This window comes from Leucopleurus acutus (genome assembly GCF_964270905.1).
Source record: "Leucopleurus acutus genome assembly, chromosome: 19".
NCBI lineage: Eukaryota > Metazoa > Chordata > Mammalia > Artiodactyla > Delphinidae > Leucopleurus > Leucopleurus acutus.
The window spans coordinates 15,006,563-15,033,153 of record NC_139161.1 but is presented as its reverse complement, the minus strand read 5'-3'; the positions used below and the strand labels follow the sequence as shown (position 1 = coordinate 15,033,153).

General features: G+C 38.7%; 1 protein-coding gene across 1 annotated transcript in view; it reads left to right on the top strand.

The window, feature by feature from the left end:
- Positions 1–26,591, top strand: part of TANC2 (tetratricopeptide repeat, ankyrin repeat and coiled-coil containing 2) — a gene marked incomplete at its 3' end in the record, with an annotated part of 353,474 nt that overhangs the window by 244,300 nt on the left and 82,583 nt on the right. Inside the window, exons 10-11 of the mRNA XM_082861750.1 lie at positions 18,187–18,468; positions 23,204–23,337. Coding sequence (XP_082717876.1) covers positions 18,187–18,468; positions 23,204–23,337 — 416 coding nt within the window. The remainder of the gene's footprint in view (positions 1–18,186; positions 18,469–23,203; positions 23,338–26,591) is intronic.

Here is a 26,591-nt window from a genome sequence, read left to right as displayed (position 1 = left end):
CATGAACATAATATATCTCTCCATTCATTTAGGTCTTCCTTAACTTCTCTCAGCAATGTTTTGTAGATGTACAGAGGTTGAACATATTTTGTCATATTTACCCTTCAGTATTTCATATTTCTTATGCTATTATAAATAGTATTGCTTTCTGTTTCTAATTGTTCATTGCTAGTGAACAATTACATAGAAGTACTATTGATTTTTGTATATTGCTTCTGAATATCCTGAAACCTTGCTATTGCTTCTGTATCCTGAAACCTTGCTAAACTCATTTATTATTTCTAATGACTTTTTTTTTTTTTTTTTGCGGTATGCGGGCCTCTCACTGTTGTGGCCTCTCCCATTGCGGAGCACAGGCTCCAGACGTGCAGGCTCAGCGGCCATGGCTCACAGGCCTAGCTGCTCCGCGGCATGTGGGATCTTCCCGGACCAGGGCACGAACCTGTGTCCCCTGCATCGGCAAGTGAACTCTCAATCACTGCGCCACCAGGGAAGCCCCCTCTAATGACTTTTTAATAGATTCCATAGGATTTTCTACATTAAGATAATCATATAGTCTGCAAACATAGTTTTACTTCTTCCTTTTTCTTTTTCTTATCTTGTGACTCTGACTAGAACTAGTACATTGTTGAATAGAAGCAAAGAGAGCAGAAATCCTTACCTTATTCTGATCTTTGAGAGAAAGCATTCAGTCTTTCACCATGAGATACGTTAGTGATAGGTTTTCAGTAGATGCACTTTATCAGGTTGAGGTTGTTCCCCTACTATTGTTAGTTTGTAAGAGTTGTTTGATTTTTTATTTTTTAATCAGGAGTTTATGTTGGATTTTGTCAAGTGGTTTTTCTGTATCTGTGGAAATGATCATATGGTTTTTTTTTTGCTTTGTTAATATGATGAATTACATTGATTTTTCAAATGTTAAGCCAACATTGAATTCCTAGTATAAAATCCACTTGATCATGGTGTATTTTTTTATATTGGCTTCAATTTACTATAATTTTTATATTTTTTTGCATCTGTGTTCATGAGATATATTGGGTTATAGTTTTCTTGCAATGTCTTTGTCTGGTTTTAATACCATAGTAATGAGAAAGTATTCTCTCCTCTTTAGTTTTATAAAGAGTTTGTGTAAAATAGATGTTATTTCTTCCTTAAATGATTGGGTTTTGCTCATGAAGCCATCAGGGTCTGCAGTTTTAATTATGGGAAGGTTTTAACTATCAATTCAGTTACTTTAGTAGATATAGGCTATTCAGGTCATGTGTGGGTTTTTTTAGTGGGCTTCATTAGTTTGTGTCTTTCAAGATATTTGTCTATTTTATATAACCTGTTGAATTTATTGGTATAAAATTGTTCATAGTTATCCCTTAACCCTTTTAATCTGTAGTCATGTTACCCCTCATTCTTGATTCTATCCTTATTGGTATGTCTTCTCTTTCTTTCCTTATTAGTCTGCTTAGAGATTTATCAGTTTTATTGAGCTTATTAAATCTTTTATTTTCATTAATTTTTCTATTGTTTTTCTGTTTACTATTTTATTTCCACTCCGATTTTTATATTTCCTTTCTTCTGCTTACTTTGGGATTTTTTTCTTTATTTGCTAATTTGCTGAGGTAAACGGTGAGGTCATTGACATAGACCTTTCTTCTATTCTAATATAAGCATTTTAATGCTACAAATTTCCCTGTTAAGTACTGCTTTAGCTGTATTTCATAGATTTTTGTATTTTCACTTTCATCCAGTTCAAAATACTAATTTGCTTTTTGATTTCTTCTTCATCTCAGGGATATTTCTGGGGAATTTCCAGATATATTTCTGCTGTTGATTCCTAACTTAGTTCTGTTATGGTGAAAGAACACACTTTGAACAGCATGAATTCTTTTAAATTTATCCAGAATTTTTCATGAGCCAAAATATGGTCTATCTTGGTAAATTTTTCAAGGCCTTTATAATACTTGTGTCTGGGTCGTCCCTCAGGTTCACTGATTCACTAGGAGGACTCACAGTACTCAGCATATAGTCACTCCCATAGCTATGCTTTATTACAGTAGAATGATACAAAACAAAATCAGCAAAGGGAAAGGTAGATGGGCGAAAGTCCAGAGGAAAGTGGACACAAGCTTCCAAGTGTTCTCTCTCAGTGAAGTCATACAACATGCACTTAATTCCTCCAGCAATAAGTTGTGACCTGTGTGAAATGTCTACCAGGAGATCTCATTAGAGATTCAGTGCCCAAGATTTTTATGGGGGTCTGGTCACATAGACCTCCTTGCCTAAAAAAAAATACCAAAATTCCAGATTTCCAGAAGAAAAGCAAGTATTCAGCCTAAACAATATTGTTTGTACAAACAAATTAGGCACAGTGAGCCATTCTTCTTAGTTCTTGGAATGGTGTGAATCCTCTTGAAATCTACGTTCCCAAACTTCAGTAAGGGCCAATCTTGTAAGCAGGCTTTCTAAGGGTTAGTAGTCTTAGGCCTGTTATGTTAACTCTTTTCTGCACAATAGTATATTTCTGTTTCTCTCCTCTGAGCCTTTATGTTATTGTTGTGAGACTGTTTATTTATCTAAATGTTATAAACCCCACCATATAAAAGTCAGTTATCTTTTAAAGAGTTGTGAAAAAAATCTTATATGTTAATCCACATAGTTCCCATTTCTGGTGCTCTTCATTTCTTTTGTCGTATTTTTCTATCTGATGTCATTTTTCTTCTGCCTAAAGGACTTCTTTTAACATTTCTTATGTTATGGGTCTCCTGGTAACTAATTATTAATTTTTTTCAGCTTTTATATATCTGAAAATCTTTATTTCATCGTTATTTTTGAAAGATATTTTCAGTGGGTATAGAATTCCAGATTGACATGTTTTTTTTCTCATAATTTAAAGCTTTAGGTCTACTACCTTCTCATTTGCATTGTTTTTGACAAGAGATCTGCTGTCATCCTTATCTTTGTTCCTCTGTACTTAATGTGTCTTTTTATTCTGTGGCTGCATTTTTTTTCTCTTTATCGCTGGTTTTGAGCAAGTTGACTGTGATGTGCCTTGGTGTCATTTTCTTCATGTTTCTTGCCTTGGGGCTCATTGAGTTTCCTGGATCAGTAAGTTTATAGTTTTTGTCATATTTGGAAATTTCATAGCCATTATTTATTTAAATATTTTTTTTGTCCTCTACCTTTAAGGACTCCAGTTACACCTATACTTAACCACTTGGAGTTGTCCCACAGTTCACAGATGCTCTTTTTATTTTTTAAAATAATTTTTTTATGTTTATCTCTTCTTTCTCTGTGTATTTAATTTTGCATTGTGGTTTTTTTGTGTGTTTTTTTTTTTTTGCGGTACATGGGCGTCTCACTGTTGGGGCCTCTCCCGTTGCAGAGCACAGGCTCCGGACGCGCAGGCTCAGCGGCCACGGCTCACGGGCCCAGCCACTCTGCGGCATGTGGGATCTTCCCGGACCAGGGCACAAACCCGCGTCCCCTGCATCAGCAGGCGGACTCTCAACCACTGCGCCACCAGGGAAGCCCTTGCATTGTTTTTATTACTGTGTCTTCAAGGTTACTCATCTTTTCTTTTGTAATGTCAGATTTGTCCCAAATCCCATCTAGTGTATTTTTCATTTCTGATGTTTTTTTCTGTAGAAGCACAATGAGGGTCTTCTGTATCTTCCCTGTCCCTTTTGAACAGATAGAATATAGTCGTGGTTTTAATACTTTTCTCTGCTAATTCTAACATCTGGGTCAGTTCTGGGTCAGTTTCGGTTGATTGGTTTTTCTCCTACTTATGGCTCATATTTTCCTGCTTCTTTCTGCTTGCCTGACAATCTTCATTTGGATGCCAGACATTGGGAGTTTTACGTTATCGGGTGTTGGATATTTTTGTATTCCTATAAATATTCTTCAGCTTTTTTCTGGAATGTGACTTACTTATTTGGAAACAGTATGATCAATTTTGGGTCTTGCCTTTAAAATTTGTTGAGTAGAACCAGAACAATATTTACAGGTCTCATTATTCTATACGACTGAGTCAAGGTCTTCCTGGATTTATCCAATGTCCTGTGCATTGTGAGGTTTTCCATTCTGGCTGGTAGGAGCAGGCACTATTCCTGGCCCAGTGTAAGCTGCAGATACTCTTGTCTCCAATCCTCATACTTGTGCTAATCACTATCCTGCTGATTACTCAAGGGTTACTCCCCACAGGTCCCCAGAATTATTTCTGTACAGCTCTCTCCTTTCCAGTACTCTGTTCTTTGAACAGTGGCTGCCTTGGTCTCCTGGATTCTCAGCTCAGTCTACTCAACTAAGGGAGTCTGCCAGAATCTGACTGGGCTCTCTCTCCCTCCATAGTGGTCTGAAAATTTTCTCAATGTTGTGAGTGGGCATAGGGTTTACCTCATTTGTTTTTCATCTCTCAGGGATTACTATTTTTCATTGCCTGTGTCTAGTGTCTTGAAAACCGTCATTTCATATACTTTGTCTAGAGCTTTATATGTTTGTTCTGGAGTTGTTTTAGGGGGGAGGGCAAATCTAGTCCTTGTTTCTCCTTCGCCAGAAGTGGAAATTCATGTCAGATTTTTAAAAAGAAAATTATAGATGAAATGAACCAGAGCATCAACCCATCTCTCCTTAGAAAATGACTGGCTTGAGAGTTAGAACTGGGTTTTCTGTAAGCTAAAATACATATTTACTTATGATGAAGAAAAATATGGTTATTATTTGCACAGAATAAATCCCACATGTCACATTAGCAAGACTTTAGTTACTAAGTGGATATGTGTGACTTCAGCCTTCTCAGTAACTTTTCTAAAAGAAAGGAAAACTAGTCTTTAAAAAAATATATCCTGTCCTCTCTGGACACTAGCTCTAAGGCACATTTTCTCCCTTCCCCCAGCTTCCTGTAGGAATATGATTGTTTGTGTCTTGGCCAGCATCCAGGCCTTGCCTGTGATGTGTACAGAGCTTCGAAAATAACAGTTTTTCTTCCCTGAATGTCTTGTTACTTAATGGCCCTCTTGTTTATGACAGAAGCCTTTAAACAGGAATTTATCCTTGAAAGGTGTCAAACAAATGATTCATTTCTTTTTATTATAATATGGTTCAAGTGATTTTCAAAGACTTTGGTTTGCATCCTATAACTGTCTTCCTGTAGCCCTGCTGTCCTACCAAAGCCAAGTCTATAAACATTTCCCTGCAGTTAAGAATGGAAAATTCATATTCACTGTTTTCATTCACTAATTCATTTATTAAATGTTATTAAATGTACATACCCTGTGACAAGAACTGTCCTAGTTAATAAGGACTTACTAGGTTGGGTGATTGTGGTAGGGTAAGTTGATGCGATATGAGGGTAGAAGTGTAGGGGCTGAAATGATTATATCAGATACATATCATTGATGACTGTATACAGGAGGGCTGTGTGGAATGCAAAGTTATTCATTAAAAGCTTGTTTAAGTACATGGTAAAAAGCAAGAGATGTTGAGAATCTGAACTATATGACTGTCATTCATTGAGGATTAACTAGGTTCTGAACTACAAACTTAATGTACATTTTCTTGTTTAGCCTTATGAGATAGATGTTCTTATTATCCTCATTTTACAGATAACAAAAATGAGGCTTAGAGTAATCTGGCAACACCTCCAAAGATTATATCATTAGGAGCAACAGTGGAATGGGAAAAGAAAACAGAAATTATATCTGGGAGATATTCCTCAAGAATAATTGATAGGACCTGTGACAAATTAGATGTAAAGGTCAAGAAAGAAGAAATCCTGGTGAGTCCCAAGTTACTATCTTGGGAGACCAGGCAGATGGTGATATTCCATTAACTGAGATAATGAATGGAAAATAAAGAATAGGTTAAGGTGAGTGAGAAAATAACTTTAGTTCTGAACATTTTAAGTTTGAGATATCTATTGGAAATCCACATAGATAACTCTTGTAAATTGCTGGAAATGCTATACAGGAGTTTAGGAATGGGATCTGGAACAGATACGTAAACCATCACCACTTAGATGGTTATAAAAGCCATCAGTCTGTTCCTTTGAGATTACCCAGGGAGATCATGAAGAAGAAAAAAAAAATAAAATATAGAACCTAAGATTGGCAATATTTTAGGGATGGGCAGAAGAGGAGGAATCATTAAAGATATATCAGGAAGAGAGGACCAAAAAAAGAACTAGAAGAAAGTGTTATTATGTAAAGCCCAAGAACAGAATGTATTTCAAAAAGTGGGGATTTATTAGAAGTGTTAAATACTAAAGCATGGTTAAGTATAAAGACTGAAAATAATTCATTGGACTTAAAATTTAGGAAGTCTTTAGTGTTATTACCTAAAACAATTTCAACAGAGTAACATGGGAGGAAGCCAGGCTAGGATGAGTTACTGCTGTGGAAGTGAAGATGGCAAGCATGGCCCTTTCAAAATGTTGTAGGGGGGTGGGGGTGAAAGGGAGAAGGGACATAAGTCAGAAACTCAAAGGGATGAGGGCTCCAAGAGAGCCAGTATGGTCTCAATATCCTTTTCATTATGTTTGTTTTAAATAAATGTGTGTGGGAGGGAGGTGATTAGGTTACACTGGATTCTTTTTTGGCTTGATCACGTGGATAGTAGTAGCAGCTACCAGAGTTAACCAGCAGACTCTGTCCTAGGCACACTACATGTATTAACTCATTTTAATCCTCACATGTCATGGTTATCCCTGTTTTAAAGATAAGGAGAACTGAGATACCAAGAACATAAGTCACTATCCTAAGGTCGCACAGCCCATAAGTAACAGAGACTGGATACAAGCTGAAGCATCCTGGCTCTGAGTCCGCAGTTTTACCCACCCTGCTCTCTATGTTTCCCTGCTCACCCAAAAAGTGACTCTGCTTTATTTAATCTTTTTTTTTTTTAAACAGAAGTTATCTGGAATGAACATTTCTCAAGCTATTATCTTTAGATTGTTTTCTAGGACCTGCTTCAAATTGCTTTACATTCTTCCAAAACTCATTTCCTGGGGTAGGAGTACCTGCCAATTGTAGTCCTATTCCTTAGTGCCATAAATAAGGAACAGATCCTAAAGAGATTTGACTCTTGTAAATGGAATAATGAGTCTTCTAGAAACTCAGTAGACAAATGAGCCCTGCCTTGGTTTAATAAATATACTTGAGAAAAAAATAAGCATGTTTTTTTGACTTACGTTTGGCACTAAAGTGATATCAGGTTTTGTCTGAAGAACATGTTTTTATCCTCTGCTCCGTGTAGGGAATAGCATACATGGCCCGAACCCTAAGAATAAGCCTGAAATTATCTTTTGTTCTGAGGAACAGAGGTACTTCCAGGCTAGGCTGTGCAGCCATAATGGAAGAATGTGAGGAAATACAACTCTGCTCCTGTTTGCACGAGACCTTTGTCTGTATTACATACACCCTTTCTTCTGCCAGTCCTGTGACTGACTTCTTTTAAGATGATTCATAGTTGTTTTCCATGAGTAAATAAGCTTTAGTCTAAATCCAGTTAGAGCTCTTTTGCCCCCACTTCCCCTTCCCCTTTTCCTCTTGCTGCAGCTGTTTATATTTGCATTTGGACGAGCTGGTCTGTTAGCCTTAATGCACTTTTGTTTGTTTTTTAAATGTTTACTCTTTGCCATAGTTAAAGAAAGGTCAGTTTTCTCTATAAGCCTAGATATATAATTATTTGTATCGATGGTCTCACAGAGACTGTTTCCTAGAGAGCATTCATTTGTCTGTCACAAGCCTAATTTGCATTGAAGAGATGCACACACAGATCTGAGTCTTGAGTGGTTATTAAATTTCTTTAAAAAACTGCCTTCCAAAGCTTGTCTTATTTGTATACCCTGTTGGAATGTTTTTCCTCTTTGTGTATTTTTCTTCAACATTTTATTAGGAAAATTTTCGGATATACCCCAAAAAAGGACAATTTTACAGTAAACCCTCGTTTACTTGCCTTGATTATATCATTAATATTTTATTATTTTTATCACATATCTATCTGCCCATCTCTTTAACCACGCATCATTTTTTACAAATTTCAAAGTAAATTCCAGATGTCAGTATACTTTGGACTATTTTGAGAAGGATGGGATGGTGTTCCCATTCTGTTGCCACCCTGGGACTGCCACTTCTTGGGTGCCAGGGGTAAGAAGACCACATCTGTTACTAAATATATGGATTAGCTCATCTCTTATCCCTTGGCTCAGCTATAGTTGCAGTGGTCATTTCTCACTGGATTATTTCAGTGGTTTCTGCCTTAGAAAATCTCTTGGAAGCCAGTGGATATCCTAAACAAAGAAGCATTTATTTAGGAATATGAACTCCACAGAGGGTATTCATTACCTCCGTGTTTCACAGTGCAGGCCAAAGTGCCCTCTTGTTCGTATGCCCTAAATTTATTGTTGGTGCATAGGAGGTATGGCTTTCTTTTATCATATTGATCTGACAAAAGCATTAGATTCTGAGGTACAGAAATTGTTTCTAGGCTGTTCTTGGTGTCTACAGTTGTTTTACCATATGGTGCTGGGCTAATTTTGTCTGTTCTTCCCTTGAGGCTTTTGTAAATTGATTACATTTTTAGAAAAATTTTAAAATAACTTTTTAAAATGTCAGAGCTTTCTCAGTAGAATAAAATATGATGAGAGATTACATCAACATGAGAACAAGTTATCTTAATAGAGTTTTTCTCAAAAACTTCAGCATTTAAGTTGAATCTTTACTTATCCCATATTATAAATTGGCACCGGTCATGTTCATGAAACCCCCTTTTGATGCAAAATGTTAAGTAATCCTGGACCTGAAGAGATAGGTCTGTTAGTTTAGAAAGCAACTGAGTGTCTCAGAAGCTCTTCTCTCTCTGGAAGGTCAAGCATGCAATTCCTAAAGGGAAGCACAGGAGAGGTGAAGGAGAAAGAAGCTAGCCTAGCCAGTCAGCTAAAGGCTGCTCAATTCTGGTCATCAGTAGTATAACTCATGACCAGATTTCAGACTTCATAGTGACATCCTATAGAGCAGCAACATAAAATAATAGAAAAAAACCTGAATTTTGGAGTCAAAACTAGGTTTTGATTCTAGTTCTGAAACCAGCCGTGTGACCTTAGATCTCTCTAGGCCTAATTACACTTATCTCAAACCAATTGATCTGTTTTCTCCTTCCTCGCTGTGAGTCCTGTGACTGCTCAGCCAGAGCTCAGCATATGTCTGGGTGTCTGCCCACGAAGGGCACTCAGATACCCAGGAACCCCCCTGCATGGTGAGCAGCCCCCTACTATCAAGTGACATTATGGAAAATGGAGTAAGGAGCTCCAATAAATCAGTCCCTCCACTGAAGCAAGTCTGACAGAACTCTAGAGTTTTTCAGAACTCTAGAACTGCTAAGCAAAGCAAGAAAAGCAGATTATAAAACAGTACCTATAGTATGATTTTTGTCTTAAAAATAAGTATATATAATACAGACAAAACTCGGGGAAAAAAAAAGTGAATCGTGCGGGGCTTCCATGGTGGTGCAGTAGTTAAGAGTCCGCCTGCCAATTCAGGAGACACAGGTTTGAGCCCTGGTCCAGGAAGATCCCACATGCCGCAGAGCAAAAAAGCCTGTGCATCAAAACTACTGAGCCTGCGCTCTAGAGCCCACGAGCCACAGCTACTGAGCCCATGCACCACAACTGCTGAGCCCATGTGCTATGATTACTGAAGCCCACACGCATAGAGCTCGTGCTCCCAACAAGAGAAGCCACCACAATGAAGAGTAGCCCCCGCTCACCACAACCAGAGAAAGCCCGCATGGAGCAATGAAGACCCAATGCAGCCAAAAATTAAATAAATAAAATAAATTAATTAAAATAATTTATTTTAACTAAATTGTTTTTAAAGTGAATTGTGTTTCTCTCTAGCCAATGGGAGTAAAATTATTTTGTTTATCAGCTATTCCTAAATTTTCTGTAGTGAGTATGTATTACTTCCATGTAAAAAAACAAAAGTAAAATAGAACAGTTTGGCTGTTTCTCAAAAAGCTGAAACATAGAGTTTCCATATGACCCAGCAATACCTCTCATAGACATATACCCAAGAGAACTAAAAACATCTGTACATAAAAACTTGTACATGGGAGGACCTTCAAGATGGCGGAGGAGTAAACATGGAGATCACCTTCCTCCCCACAGATACATCAAAAATACATCTACATGTGGAACAACACTTACAGAACACCTACTGAATGCTGGCAGAAGACCTCAGACTTCCCAAAAGCCGTGTGACTGACTGGGTCTTGGTACTCCGGCCGCGTGTCGGGCCTGAGCCTCTGAGGTTGGAAAGCCGAGTTCAGGACATTGGTCCACCAGAAACCTCCTGGCCCCTCATAATATCAATTGGCAAGAGCTCTCCCAGAGATCTTGATCTCAATGATAGGACCCAGCTCCACACAACGACCAGCAAGCTACAGTACTGGACACCCTGTGCCAAACAACTAGCAAGACAGGAACACAACCCCACCCATTAGCAGAGAGGCTGCCTAAAATCATAGTAAGTTCACAGATACCCCCAAACACACCACCAGACGTGGTCCTGCCCACCAGAAAGACAAGATCCAGCCTCGTCCACCAGAACATAGGCACTAGTCCCCTCCACCAGGAAACCTACACAACCCACTGAAACAACCTTACCCAATGGGGGCAGACATCAAAAACAACAGGAACTACGAACCTGCAGCCTGTGAAAAGGAGACCCCAAATGCAGTAAGTTAAGCAAAATGAGAAGACAGAGAAATACACAGCAGATGAAGGAGAAAGGTAAAAACCCAGCAGATCAAACAAAAGAAATAGGCAGTCTACCAGAAAACGAATTCAGATTAATGATAGTAAAGATGATCCAAAATCTTGGAAATAGAATGGAGAAAATACAAGAAATGTTTAACAAGGACCTAGAAGAACTAAAGAGCAAACAAACAACGATGAACAACACAATAAATGGAATTTAAAATTCTCTAGAAGGAATCAGTAGAATAACTGAGGCAGAGGAACAGATAGTGACCTGGAAGATAAAATAGTGGAAATAACTACTGCAGAGCAGAATAAAGAAAAAAGAATGAAAAGAATTAAGGACAGCCTCAGAGACCTCTGGGACAACATTAAACACACCAACATTCAAATTATAGGGTCCCAGAGGGACTGAGAAAATATTTGAAGAGATGATAGTTGAAAACTTCCCTAATATGGGAAAGGAAATAGACAATCAAGTCCAGGAAGTGCAGAGCGTCCCATACAGGATAAATTCAAGGAGAAACATGCCAAGACACATACTAATCAAACTATCAAAAATTAAATACAAAGAAAAATATTAAAAGCAGCAAGGGAAAAGCAACAAATAACATACAAGGGAATCCCCATAAGGTTAACAGCTGATCTTTAAGCAGAAACTCTGCAAGCCAGGAGGGAGTGGCAGGACATATTTAAAGTCATGAAAGGGCATAACCTACAACCAAGATTACTCTACCCAACAAGGATCTTGTTCAGATTCGATGGAGAAATTAAAACCTTTACAGACAAGCAAAAGCTAAGAGAATTCAGCACCACCAAACTAGCGTTACAACAAATGCTAAAGGAACTTTTCTAGGCAGGAAACACAAGAGAAGGAAAAGACCTACAATAACAAACCCAAAACAATTAAGAAATGGTAATAGGAACATACATATCGATAATTACCTTAAATGTAAATGGATTAAATGCTCCAACTAAAAGGTATAGACTGGCTGAATGGATACAAAAACAAGACCCATATATATGTTTTCTGCAGGAGACCCACTTCAGACCTAGTGGCACATACAGACTGAAAGTGAGGGGATGGAAAAAGATATTCCGTACAAATGGAAATCAAAAGAAAGCTTGAGTAGCAATTCTCATATCAGACAAAATAGACTTTAAAATAAAGACTGTTACAAGAGACAAAGAAGGGCACATAATGATCAAGGGATCAATCCAAGAAGAAGATATAACAATTGTAAATATTTATGCACGCAACATAGGAGCACCTCAATACATAAGGAAAATGCTAACAGCCATGAAAGGAGAAATCGACAGTAGCACAGTCATAATAGGGGACTTTAACACCCCACTTTCACCAATAGATCATCCAAAAAGAAATTAAATAAGGAAACACAAGCTTTAAATGACACATTCAACAACATGGATGTAATTGACATTTAGAGGACACTCCATCCAAAAACAACAGAATACACTTTCTTCTCAAGTGCTCATGGACCATTCTCCAGGATAGATCATATCTTGGGTCACAAATCAAGCCTTGGTAAATTTAAGGAAATTGAAATTGTATCAAGTATCTTTTCTGACCACAACACTGTAAGACTAGATATCAATTGCAGGGAAAAAAACCTGTAAAAAATACAAACACATGGAGGCTAAACAATACACTACTAAATAACCAAGAGTTCACTGAAGAAACCCAAGAGGAAATCAAAATATACCTAGAGACAAATGACAACAAAAACACGATGATCCAAAACCTGTGAGATGCAGCAAAAGCAGTTCTAGGAAGGAAGTTTATAGCAATACAATCCTACCTCAAGAAACATCTCAAATAAACAACCTAACCTTACACCTAAAGCAATTAGAGAATGAAGAACAACAACAACAAAAAAAAACCCATGTTAGCAGGAGGAAAGAAATCATAAAGATCAGATGAGAAATAAATGAAAAAGAAATGAAGGAAATGATAGCAAAGATCAATAAACTAAAAGCTGGTTCTTTGAGAAGATAAACATTATTGATACACCATTAGCCAGACTCATCAAGAAAAAAAGGGAAAAGACTCAGATCAATAGAATTAGAAATGAAAAAGGAGAATTAACAACTGCCACTGCAGAAATACAAAGGATCATGAGAGATTACTACAAGCAACTATATGCCAATAAAATGGACAACCTGGAAAAAATGGACAAATTCTTAGAAAAGTACAACCTTCTGAGACTGAACCAGGAAGAAATAGAAAATATAAACAGACCATTCACAAGCAGTGAAATTGAAACTGTGATTAAAAATCTTTGTCAGGGGGCTTCCCTGGTGGCGCAGTGGTTGAGAGTCCGCCTGCCGATGCAGGGTACACGGGTTCGTGCCCCGGTCCAGGAAGGTCCCACATTCCGCGGAGCAGCTGGGCCCGTGAGCCATGGCCGCTGAGCCTGCGCGTCCAGAGCCTGTGCTCTGCAATGGGAGAGGCCACAACAGTGAGAGGCCGCGTACCACGAAAGAAAAAAAAAAAATCTTCCGCCAACCAAAGCCCAAGCCCAATGGCTTCACAGGCGAATTCTATCACACATTTAGAGAATAGCTAACACCTATCCTTCTCAAACTCTTCCAAAATATAGCAGAGGGAGGAACACTCCCAAACTCATTCTACGAGGCCACCATCACCCTGATACCAAAACCAGACAAAGATGTCACAAAAAAAGAAAACTACAGGCCAATATCACTGATGAACATAGATGCAAAAATCTTCAGCAAAATATTAGCAAACAGAATCCAACAGCACATTAAAAGGATCATACACCATGATCAAATGGGGTTTATCCCAGGAATACAATGATTCTTGAATATATGCAAATCAATCAATATGATACACCATATTAACAAATTGAAGGATGAAAACCATATGATCATCTGAATAGATGCAGAAAAAGCTTTCGACAAAATTCAACACCCATTTATGATAAAAACCCTCCAGAAAGTAGGCCTAGAGGGAACTTACCTCAACATAATAAAGGCCATATATGACAAACCCATAGCCAACATCATCCTCAATGGTGAAAAACTGAAACTATTTCCACTAAGATCAGGAATAAGACAAGGTTGCCCACTCTCACCACTACTATTCAGCACAGTTTTAGAAGTTTTAGCCACAGCAATCAGAGACATAAAAGAAATTAAAGGAATCCAAATCAGAAAAGAAGAAGTAAAAATGTCACTGTTTGCAGATGACATGATACTATACATAGGGAATCCTAAAGATGGTACCAGAAAACTACTAGAGCTAATCAATGAATTTGGTAGAGTAGCAGGATACAAAATTAATGTACAGAAATCTCTTGCATTCCTATACACTAATGATGAAAAATCTGAAAGAGAAATTAAGGAAACACTCCCATTTACTATTGCAACAAAAAGAATAAAATACCTAGGAATAATCCTACCTAAGGAGACTAAAGACGTGTATGCAGAAAACTTTAAGATACTGATGAAAGAAATTAAAGATAATAGAAACAGATGGTGAGATATACCATGTTCTTGGATTGGAAGAATCAACACTGTGAAAATGACTATACTACCCAAAGCAATCTACAGATTCAGTACAATTCCTATCAAACTACCAATGCCATTTTTCACAGAACTAGAACAAAAAAATTCACAATTTATATGGAAACACAAAAGACCCCGAATAGCCATAGCAATCTTGAGAAAGAAAAACAGAACTGGAGGAATCATGCTCCCTGACTTCAGACTATACTACAAAGCTACAGTCAGCAAGACAGTATGGTACTGGCACAAAAGCAGAAATATAGATCAATGGAACAGGATAGAAAGCCCAGAGATAAACCCACACACATATGGTCACCTTATCTTTGATAAAGGAGGCAAGAATATACAATGGAGAAAAGACAGCATCTTCAGTAAGTGATGCTGGGAAAACTGGACAGCTACATGTAAAAGAATGAAATTAGAACACTCCCTAACACTGTATACAACAAACTCAGAATGGACTAAAGACCTAAATGTAAAGTCAGACACTATAAAACTCTTAGAGGAAAACATAGGCAGAACACTCTGTGACATAAATCACAGCAAGATCCTTTTTGACCCACCTGCTAGAGAAATGGAAATAAAAACAAAAATAAATGGGAGCTAATGAAACTTAAAAGCTTTTGCACAGCAAAGGAAACCATAAACAAGATGAAAAGACAACCCTCAGAATGGGAGAAAGTATTTGCAAATGAAGCAGCTGACAAAGGATTAATCTCCAAAATATACAAACAGCTCATGCAGCTCAATATCCAAAAAACAAACAACCCAATCCAAACATGGGCTGAAGACCTAAATAGACATCTCTCCAAAGAAGATATACAGATTGCCAACAAGCACATGAAAGGATGCTCAACATCACTAATCATTAGAGAAATGCAAATCAAAACTGCAATGAGGTATCACCTCACACTTGTCAGAATAGCCATCATCAAAAAATCTACAAACAATAAATGCTGGAGAGGGTGTGGAAAAAAGGGAACGCTCTTGCACTGTTGGTGGGTATGTAAATTGATATAGCCACTATGGAGAGCAGTATGGAGGTTCCTTATAAAACTAAAAATAGAACTACCATATGACCCAGCAATCCCACTACTGGGCATATACCCTGAGAAAACCATAAGTCAAAAAGAGTCATGTACCACAATGTTCATTGCAGCTCTATTTACAATAGCCAGGACATGGAAGCAACCTAAGTGTCCATCAACAGATGAATGGATAAAGAAGATGTGGCACATATATACAATGGAATATTACTCAGCCATAAAAAGAAACGAAATTGAGTTATTTGTAGTTAGGTGGAAGGACCTAGAGTCTGTCCTGCAGGGTGAAGTAAGTCAGAAAGAGAAAAACAAATACCGTATGCTAACACATACATATGGAATCTAAAAAAAAAAAAAATGGTTCTGAAGAACCTAGGGTAAAATAGATAGCTAGTGGGAAGCAGCCGCATAGCACAGGGAGATCAGCTCGGTGCTTTGTGACCCCCTAGGCGGGTGGGATAGAGAGGATGGGAGGGAGACACAAGAGGGAGGAGATATGGGGATATATGTATATGTATAGCTGATTCACTTTGTTTTACAGCAGAAACTAACATACCATTGTAAAGCACTTATACTCCAATAAAGGTGTTTAAAAAATTTAGTCATTAATTTTAAAAAAGAAAAAGAAGAAAAGAAACTTGTACATGAATGTTCATAGTAGCATGATTCATAATAGACAAAAAGTGGAAACAACCCAAATTTTTGTCAGCTGATAAATGGGATAAACAAAATGTGATCTATCCGTATAATGGAATATTGTTCAGCAGTAAAAAGGATGAAGTAATGATACATGCTACAACATGGATGAACCTGAAAAACATGCTAAATGAAAGAAGCCAGACACAAAATAGAATTAAGAATATTTTTAGCAAGTTAAAGTCTAATTTTTCACTTAATTCTGTAATTACATATGTATTTTAAAAGAGTACGTTTTGATAAGGAGATGTGAATCAGGAAATTACAAGTAACCATGTAGGTGTATCTCCACAGCCTTTTTTTTTAGTGAAAATTTGGGAAATTTTAAAACTTACATAGGAAACAGTTTGCTTCTATTATTAGATTTGGCTTTATATTTTTAATTTTTGTACTACTTTTGGAATTGTTACCTTTTTTTTTTTTTTTTTTTTTTTGCGGTACACGGGCCTCTCACTGTTGTGGCCTCTCCCGTTGTGGAGCACAGGCTCCGGACACGCAGGCTCAGCGGCCATGGCTCACTGCCCTAGCCGCTCTGCAGCATGTGGTATCTTCCCAGACCGGGGCATGAACCCGTGTCCCCTGCATCGGCAGGCGGACTCTCAACCACTGCGCCACCAGGGAAGCCCTGGAATTGTTACCTTTTTGAAAATGCTCAGCTATCATTCTAATGGCTTTCAGATGGTTTTAAGTGAGTGTTTACATGAAGTGTGTTTGTGTGTGTTTTTCGAGTAAGCTGCCATCTCCAGATCCCAATTTATGATGTATAAGTGGTTTAAGTATGTTCTAGAGTAATATCAGCCATACTAATAGATCTGATTTCCCCCTTTATGATTTCCCTTTCTCCTATCCTCATTCCCTTCCCACCCCGGACTTTATTCTTCAAAATATAAAATGGGCTGAGAGTGTTAATACCTTGTTTTTAATTAATTCTTTCAGTAAGCATTTATTTAGCATCTACTGTGTGTCAAGGTACTGTGCTAAGGTAAATGATACAGAAAATGAACTTTTAAAAAATAATAAAATGAAAAAAAAAGATACATGTAGAACTGCTCTTGAAACAGTTAAAAAGGGAATTCCCTGGCGGTCCAGTGGTTAGGATTCCGGGCTTTCACTGCTGGGGGCCCAGGATCATTCCCTGGTCGGGGAACTAAGATCCCACAGGCCACACGGTGTGGCCCAAAAAAAAAGAAAGAGTTATGAAGGCATTTAACTCAGATGAGGGAGGTCAGGCAGGACTTGTTTTTACCATCACTGTAATTAGAAGGTTGATCATTGAAACCAGGTTATATCTATTATGCGTTTTTAGAGAGCAAGTAGAGCTCATGCTTGGTTGGCCCTTAGCACATCTCACAACTACATAAGCACAGAAAAAAATCTCGAGAAAAGCAATAGGGATTTGTCCCCAAGACGTGTGTGTGTAAACCAGAAATCTTTTTTTTTCTTCAGTTGGCATGAGTACAAGCATTACAGGTGCAGAGACATTAAATGAAAGTTTGGTTTCTGTTTCCTTGACTGCTTAACATATTGAAAACCTTTTAAACCATCACGGTTTTTAGGAGTTTGCTTCCCTTAATATACTTACTAGATTTTTAAAAACTACCATTGTGAACTTAAAGGAATTACTGTTTTTATTGGTATTTTTAAAAACACAAGTTCTCTTTACATTGCATCTACAGGACTGGCGCTGTAAGCCGTCCCGATTCCCTGCCACACCCCAGCTTCTCCCCCAGAAACTCCAACCCTACATCTCCCCACAATCCAACATTTTGAAGGTTATCCCCAGGCATAGAAGGAGGCCTTAAGAACCCTGCATTTTGTTACTTTTGCATCCATCCTGATTGCCGGTGCCTGGGCCATCTCCATTGCTTAATAATTTTGAATATCACCCTGACTTTCTGCCTATAACGTAAATTATTACTGTTTTAGCTATGCTTATGTTCTGCCAGCTACAGTATCAAATAGCTCTAGCTCATGTGCCATTGCTTATCTGTGTAGAACCAAAATTCAGAGTTTTATTATTTTCTGAATAACCCAGAATACCATCATACTATAACTCCCAGTGGTCTCCTAAACCATACTGGTTTTTTTGTTTATTTCTCTCAATGTTGATGGTTTGGCCTAAGTTCTGTGTTCTCTTATTGTTCCTTCCAGTTCGCTTTGCACCTTACAGGCCTCCCGATATCTCCCTGAAGCCGCTGCTCTTTGAAGTGCCCAGCATCACTACAGAGTCAGTGTTTGTTGGCCGGGATTGGGTTTTCCATGAAATAGATGCTCAACTTCAGAGTTCAAATGCCAGCGTGAACCAAGGAGTAGTGATCGTGGGGAACATTGGGTTCGGCAAAACCGCCATCGTCTCCAGACTGGTGGCCCTCAGCTGCCACGGAACACGGATGAGACAGATCGCCTCAGACAGCCCACATGCCTCCCCCAAACGTATGTATCCCTTTTTAAAGAACTCCGTGTGGTGGGATAGGGAGGGTGGGAGGGAGACACAAGAGGGAGGAGATATGGGGATATATGTAAATGTATAGCTGATTCACTGTGTTGTAAAGCAGAAACTAACACACCATTGTAAAGCAATTATACTCCAATAAATATGTTAAAAAAAAAAACACTAAAAAAATTTTTTTTAAATAACTCCATGCTTCATTGCTCTGAAATTTTTTCCGGCATCTTTGTATTAAGTCTTATATCCTTTCATTTTCTCATCTGCAAAACCTGACTGGCACGTGAGGACCATTAACTCAGAGTCGAGGGAAAGAATGTAATACTCTGTTGACATTTAACCCACATATCCAACAGTCACCTGAGAGTGACTGAAAAAACCTTTCTCTCAGAATAAATGTATGCCTCTTCCCTCCTGACTGTCTGGCTGGTCTGTCCTTTGGATAATGACTAGAGCAATTGCCCATAAGAGCTTGTTTGCATCCATCACTGTCAGCTTTTGCTCAGCCTGTGTGCAGGCTTCCTGTTCACACCGGCACAGTCTGTTTGCGGCCTTCATTTCCTTGCGATCGATGTCAGTGTTGCACTGCTTGGGCTTGAACTTCATTGTGTCCTTGAAGGGTTTCTCCTGCTTCTATGTGAAAAGATGCTGAGATCTCATATATATTTATGCTTCTTTCATCACAGGCAGGTGCAGCTTAATGATCACCATCAGGATCCTGTTTATTTGTTTTTAAAATACTTATATGGTCCTTAGTACCAGGCACTCTCTAAGAGCTTAACAAACATTCATTCATCCAACCTTCTTATCTCTTTCAGAGAGGTAGTTCCTGTTATCTTCCTTTCACAGATAAGTGGTTTAAGGCTCAGAGAGGTTAAGTAAGCCTCCCAGGTTTCGTAGCCACTAAATAGTGAAACTAGAATTTGAGCCTAAGCAGTCTGGTTTCAGAGGCCAGTGTCATCCATTTTGCTGTGCTCCCTCTCCTTATTGATGGAACTCACTTGAGTAAAGGAGATAAAAAGAAATGTATAAGGGTTCTTCCTATACACACTATATGTATCGAACCAGTCTACCTGGCTTCTGCTAGTTATAAGAAAACAAAAAGAAACTCTTGCCCTGCTAGTCCAAATCAATAATCTAGCTCACCACAGATTTCCAGACAGCAACCACTAGAAATGGTTTGTTTGGGATCATAGTATTGTAGTTACAGAGTCTAGAACGGTGCTGTGGGAACTCAACAGGAGCTCACTGAACACCCTCCAAACATCCTGGCTTCCTGTTGAAATTAATTCCTGTTTCATGTTGTTAAGTAGGCAGATTGCCTCTGGTAAACTTATGGATATCTGACACGTAGAAGAACTAGTGTCTAGAAAGAAAACTGGTTGGATCAAGAGTCCCATTTGCCAGGGTATGGTAAGAATTGGTATGGAATAATTCATGTCTTAAGAGCAGTATCATGCTTAGTTTCTGGATTAAGTTTATCTGAGGTAGATTGGCATAATGTCATGGGAGTCAAGAGCCCATAGTTTGGCTCCAGCGCTCAAACTTACTGTACTTTGTAACCTTGAGAATTTTACTTTAATTCTTTAGACCTTGGTTTTTGTCATCTGTAAAATAAGTCAGTGGGATTAGGTGATCTTTAAGATTCATTCCTATGCTAAAATTCTGTGATTCTAAGATGTCTGCATGGTTGAAAGTAACTTTCCATACCTATTCCAGTATTTTCGTTAGAGTGCTTAGCTTAAATATCATGCCAGACTACTTCTTATCTGAGTAATCCAAGAGGTTAACTATTTGAGTGTGTCAGAAAGAAAACCAGCTAGGTAGTAGTCTCTCTGACTCCTCTATATATCAATCACTGTTGCAGATAACAGATGGTAGAATCATGGCTCAAGGGCAAGAAGAGCTGCTTTCTCTGAAAGCAAAGGTGCCTGGAAGTGCCCCCTCTAAGCCTGGGAGAGCAGGAGTTAATAGAAAACAGCCCATGTGCTCCCCAAAGCAGAGGTCCTTTAAAGATAGTTCATTAAGTTATTCTCTAACATCCGTTGCCTTTTACCTCCAGAGAAACTCTAAAAATACCCCATTCATGTGATAAATGTCCACATGTCAAGACTATAGATTTGGCCTGATAGTTAACTTAGAAAACTTGAAAAGGTGTTAAAGGGGATTGAGTATGTGGTTATATATTTATCAGAACTACACAGAACCAGCATTGCCTTGTCGTAATTTGATGTAATAATTTTTGTTGCCCGCTTTGATGTCCAAACTACATTCCACCTCTGCCATCTTAACTGAACCACTTAAGAATGGTCAAGAATAAATGGTTGATGTCATTTACTGGTATTTAAATATTAACTCTGAAAAACAAAATCAACTCTTGAAATTACCCCAATAGCTACACACACCTGTAAAATTTCATTTTCTGTTATGCAAATGATTAATAATAAAATCTAACTTCAGTTTGTTTTAGAACTGGCTCTCATTAAATTTTCTAGTTTTGAGGACAAATGTTTTGTCTTTCTTGTATTATCCTCACGAGGTTTTGGTTAAAGCTTTTCAAGTATTAGCGCTCAAAAATGTTACTTTTTTAAAAAAAATCAGTGATCTGTTTCTGTTTTATATTTGTTATTTCTGTAAACAAATATGAACTGAATATATCTTAACCAATTTAAACATATTTCTTTGAGAAAAAAAAAAAAGAGTAAGTGGTTGATAAAGAACAAGCTGTTTTTCGGCATTGATCTGTTACTTTATGAGCCGGCACTGAAAATGTTACTGGCAGTAGCAGAATTTTTTTCATTAGTGAATAAGAATGATGTCTTAGCGAGAGAGAGTTGGCTTAATGTTTTGCAGTTTAATTTACATTCAACTTTGATAGGTGTATTTGGGATCCCACTGGCCTTCCCAACCCTAAGTCAGTGATGCAGTTGTAGTAGTAATGAAAATAGGTGGAAGATTATTGGAGCTCCCCACCTCCGTTTCTGCATCCTGTGTCATTCTTTCTTCTGTCCCTCACTCCTCCACGCTGAGCAGCGCTGCTGTGGAAGACATGAGCAGTCGAGCCTGCAGCACTGCATTGCCTGGCTCTGTCCTTCCCCCACAGACACCCAGCCCCCAGCCGCCCCCTCCTTGTCATTTCCCTGGGAAGGCACAGAGAAGCTGTCAAGGCAGACACTAGCCTGTCATCTTGCTGTCCACCTACACCCCGTCCCAAACCCGACTCCCCCATCAATCTCTACCGTCACCACCCACCCCGCAACACACACGTACAGAGAACGGAAACATTTTGTGAAAAATGGACCTGTTGTGTAATCCAGGCATTGTTACATTAACTACAAGTGTACCCAGTACAGTAGTTAGGGAAGTTCGGTCTAATTACAAGACTGTATTTTCCTATCACTGAAAGTCTGAGGGTAGTTACTGTTTGGATTTGACATTTGCCAACAGCTGCCATGCCCCCAAATAGCTGTTCAGTGAGTAACCCCTCCCCTCCCCACTCTGCTCATTCCAGAAGTCTGTGTTGCCAGTTCGCTGTGCACGCTGACTGCTCCTCCCTATTAACTTTTATTTCTACTGTTCTCTGAATACCAAGCAGAAAGTAAAGACACCCAGACAAAAAGGAGGGCCTCTCCAAAAGGGAACAGCTAGAAGACAGAAGGTACTCAGACACTAATTACCCACAAAACCAGATAAGGGGGAATGGGGTGGACAGAGGGAGTGAACAACAGGCATGATACAGTGACAGTCACTGAACTTTACTGCGCACATTTCTTCAGTCTTTTTCACTGCCGTCTCCCACACCTACCCCCCTACAGTTTATTCAGAACTCTATGCGGTGGCCAGGGAATTTACTTTGCCAGTTGGATGGAAGAAGTCTCAATTAAGTCCTACTGGTAGGGAGTTAAATGAGAACTATTTTCCCCTATTTCTTCTCCTTTTCAGTAGTTATTGACCATCCAATAACAGTCTACTTATTGTGTACCCATTTTTAAGTATGGTCTGTATTTATAAATAGAGTCTATAATTTCTAGTAGTAGTTAAGATGTTACCTAAATAACATAAACGAATGGAATTTTTAAAAAACAGCTTTATTAAGCTACAATTCACGTACCGTATAATTCACCCATTTAAACGGTTCAATTCACTGCTTTTTACTGTAGTCACTCAGTTGTGCAGCAATCACCTTAATCTTAGAACTTTTTCATTCCCCCCTAAAAGAAATCCCATGCCCATTAGCAGTCAGTCTTCATTTCCCCCCCTAAATCCCTATCTCTACCCCTAGGTAACCACTAATCTGCCTTTTGTCCCTATGGATTTCCGTATTCTGGGCATTTCAAATAAATAGAATCGTATGCTATATGGTCTTTTGTAACTGACTTCTTTGAGTGAGTGTAAAATTTCAAGGGTTATCCATGTTGTAACATATATTGGTATTTCATTTCTTTTTATTATTGTTGAGTAATGCTCGACTGTGAGGCTGTACCATCTTTTATCCATTCATCAGTTGATGGACATTTGGGTTGTTTCCGTTTTGGGGCTATTATGAATCTTGCTTCTTTGAACATTTTTGTACAAGTTTTTGCATGGACATATGTTTTTAATTCTCTTGGGTACATACCCCTAAGAGTAGAATTGCTGGATCAAAGAACAAATGGGATTTAACCAGTCTTTCTTTAGAGTTTTATGATTATCTGATGCAAACATCTCATCTTTATAATACAGATATGGATGCCAACAGAGAGCTGCCACTCACACAGCCACCTTCAGCCCACTCAGCCATCACCAGTGGAAGCTGCCCAGGAACTCCAGAAATGCGGAGGCGGCAGGAGGAGGCCATGCGGAGACTAGCCTCGCAGGTACAATCGGATTCTCAGGTTGCGGGCATGCTAGTTCCATTTTAACATCAAGGGGGCAATGGTAGGGAGACCCCTGGCAAAGTGAACAAAAGTATGTACAGGTGGACCATGAGAACATGGATAAAAGTTTCTCTCTCTTTGCCGTTCCTAGAAAAATACTTCGTTATTATGGAATCAGAACCTTATTGTTGGAAAGGCCCTTAGAAATAACCAAAGTCCCACAATGAATAGATAAGGAAATTGAGACTCAAAGAAGTTGTATGATTTACCCAAGATCACAGTATAAGTAATCAATAGCTTTGTATTTTCATTCCTAGCTCAAAACTCTTCCTGCTATACCACACTATCCATAACTTCTTTATATGTTTGCATTTTAATTTTCTATTTTTATCAAAGTAACATATATACATAGTTTAGGAAATCAAATAATGTTCAAAGACTTATAATAAAAACCAGAAATTCTTTTCCCCTCCTGAGCCCACCCTCTCCCCAAAGGCAGCTCCTTTCAACATTTGGAGATGTTTCTCTGATCTTTACCTCCATGTTTCTAAATAATATTCATATACTGCTATAACTTTTTTGATCAGTTGTGTACATTATCTATTCCTTCTTATTATGGATGTTGAGAATGTTAGCTCTTTCACCTTCCTTCCTCCCTCTACCATCTCAGTACAGTTATATCATGATTTTAGTCTGAATCCATGTTACAGTATTTTCAGTATTAATACTACACAAATATGGTTCACTGTGGAACCAAGGATAACATTTTCTTCTTGAGCAGTTTTGTTTTTCCTGGGTTATGAAATGCCTCATTGTAAAGTTTGCTTATTTTTCTTCAAAACTATGGCTGTCATTCCATAAGCCTTAATGCTTTGTAAAATGCCTCTCAATATAGTTTTCCACATCAGTTACATTTCCCCCCCCCCCCCACCCTGGAAATCCTAGAGCTCTCCATCGAGGTAATCTGGACCTAGGATGCTCTAGTCTTACCACCTACTTGTTATCCTGGAAATTCCTGTTACTTCCCTTTTGTGTTTGATCCCATGTCATCGTCTTTCTTGATTGTATTCCTTATTTTGACGGAGCACGTCCTCTGGTAGCTTGCTAAGAAAGAATGCATAGGAGGTAAGTTTTTTGAGACTTAATGTTCCTAAAAGCATCTTTATTCCATTCTCATACATTACTCTTTGTTTGACATAATTCTAGGTTAAAAATTATTTTCCCTCAGAATTTTGAAGGCATCCATCTTGAACTTCCAGTATTACTATTAAATAATATGGTACTATTCTTATTCCTAATTCTTTATATATACCTTTTTTCTCTCCAGAAGCTTTTAAAATCTTCTTTTATTTTTTTTTTTTTTTTTTGCGGTACGCGGGCCTCTCACTGTTGTGGCCTCTCCCGTTGCAGAGCACAGGCTCCAGACGCGCAGGCTCAGCGGCCATGGCTCACGGGCCCAGCCGCTCCGTGGCATGTGGGATCTTACCAGACCGGGCCACAAACTCATGTCCCCTGCATCGGCAGGCAGACTCTCAACCACTGCGCCACCAGGGAAGCCCAGAATCTTCTTTTTATCACCACTGTTCTTGGGTCTTTTTTTCATATTCTGTTGGTACCTAGTGAGCCCTGGAGATATTTTTTGTTTCAGGGAAATGCTTTTGTAGTATTTATTGAAAATTTTCTCACCACCACTTCCTCTGTTCTCTCCTTCTACAACTCCTTTTAGTCAAAAATTAGATTGCCTGTATTGTTACTCTTCTTAACTTTTCTGTTTCCTATTTGTTTATCCACTTTTAGGAGATTTCTTCAACATTACCTTTCAGTCCTTTCACAAAAAATTTTTTGGCTATCATAGTTTTAATTTCCAATAGGTCTTTATTTCCCCCAGTTGTTCCCTTCTTTTTTTTGTAATTGAGGTTTTTTTTTTTTGGCTGCATTAGGTCTTCATTGCTGCACGCAGGCTTTCTCTAGTTGCAGCAAGCAGGGGCTACTCTTCGTTGCGGTGCACAGGCTCCTCATTGCGGTGGCTTCTCTTGTTGCAGAACACGGGCTGTAGGCGCACGGGTTTCAGTAGTTGTGGCGTGCAGACTCACTAGTTGTGGCTCACAGGCTCTGGAGCACAGGCTCAGTAGTTGTGGCGCACGGACTTAGGTGCTCCGTGGCATGTGGGATCTTCCCAGACCAGGGATCAAACCCGTGTCCCCTGCATTGGCAGGTGGATTCTTAAGCACTGTGCCACAAGGGAAGCTGAGATTTTTTTTTTTTTTAGTTTAGTTTTTGGCAGCACTGCATGGCATGTGGTATCTTAGTTGCCTGACCAGGGATTGAACCCAAGCCCTCTGCATTGGAAGCACAGAGTCTTAACCACTGGACCACCAGGGAAGTCCCTGTACCCCTCTTTTTTATAGCATACTGTTTTTGTTTTATAGATGCAGTATGTTCTCTTATCTCTTCCTTAATAGTTAGGCACCAAAGAACTGATGGAAGCTTATATATATGGAGAGCTTAACTATAGAGCATTAAGATGACCCTCCAGCCTTTATGGGAAAACCCAAAAGTCAGTGTCCATAAGTTTTTTCCTTGCACTGTTCTAGCAAAGAATCCACCAATTTCCTGGAGGGTGTATAACCTGGTCGCCAACATTCTGGAGCTAGTAGGAGAAGGTGGCGGAGTTTCATCATTTAGGCTGCAGCCTTTTACCTAAGCCCCTTGTTTTCAGTCCTGCACCTGATCCTCACCTACTCTATGTCTCCTAAGCCTAGATTCTCTGCTTTAGTTTCTCTAGTGATTTTAATTTCTCTTTCCTGTGGGTTTTGGGGAAGGTAGTCACCTGGCTGGGCAGGATAGGGATGGATATCTGGGAATCTAACTGCTCTTTATATAAACTTCATATAATAGTTTCGTGTTTGCAACTTCCTTCCTCACCCCCATCTTCCATAGTACCTGGTGCTTCTAACTCCTGTGCTTTTCTGAGGTTTGACAGATGATTTGGCTCATTCCTGTTGTTAACCCCAGCAGGCATTTGTTTCACCTTCTTCTGTCTGTTAGGTTGTTTAATCCTACATCCACTTTCCATCTTTATATATTATAATCTAAGATTAGAGATAGATATTCCTAATCAATGGAGTTTGCATTTCTGTTTCTTATTCTCCTTATTTTTGAGGATTTTAAGGAGAAGTATAGAGTGCAGAGTGCCTGTCTCCAGTATTTAAAGAAATCTCTTGGCATGGTTAATTAGTAATGAGGAACAGGGA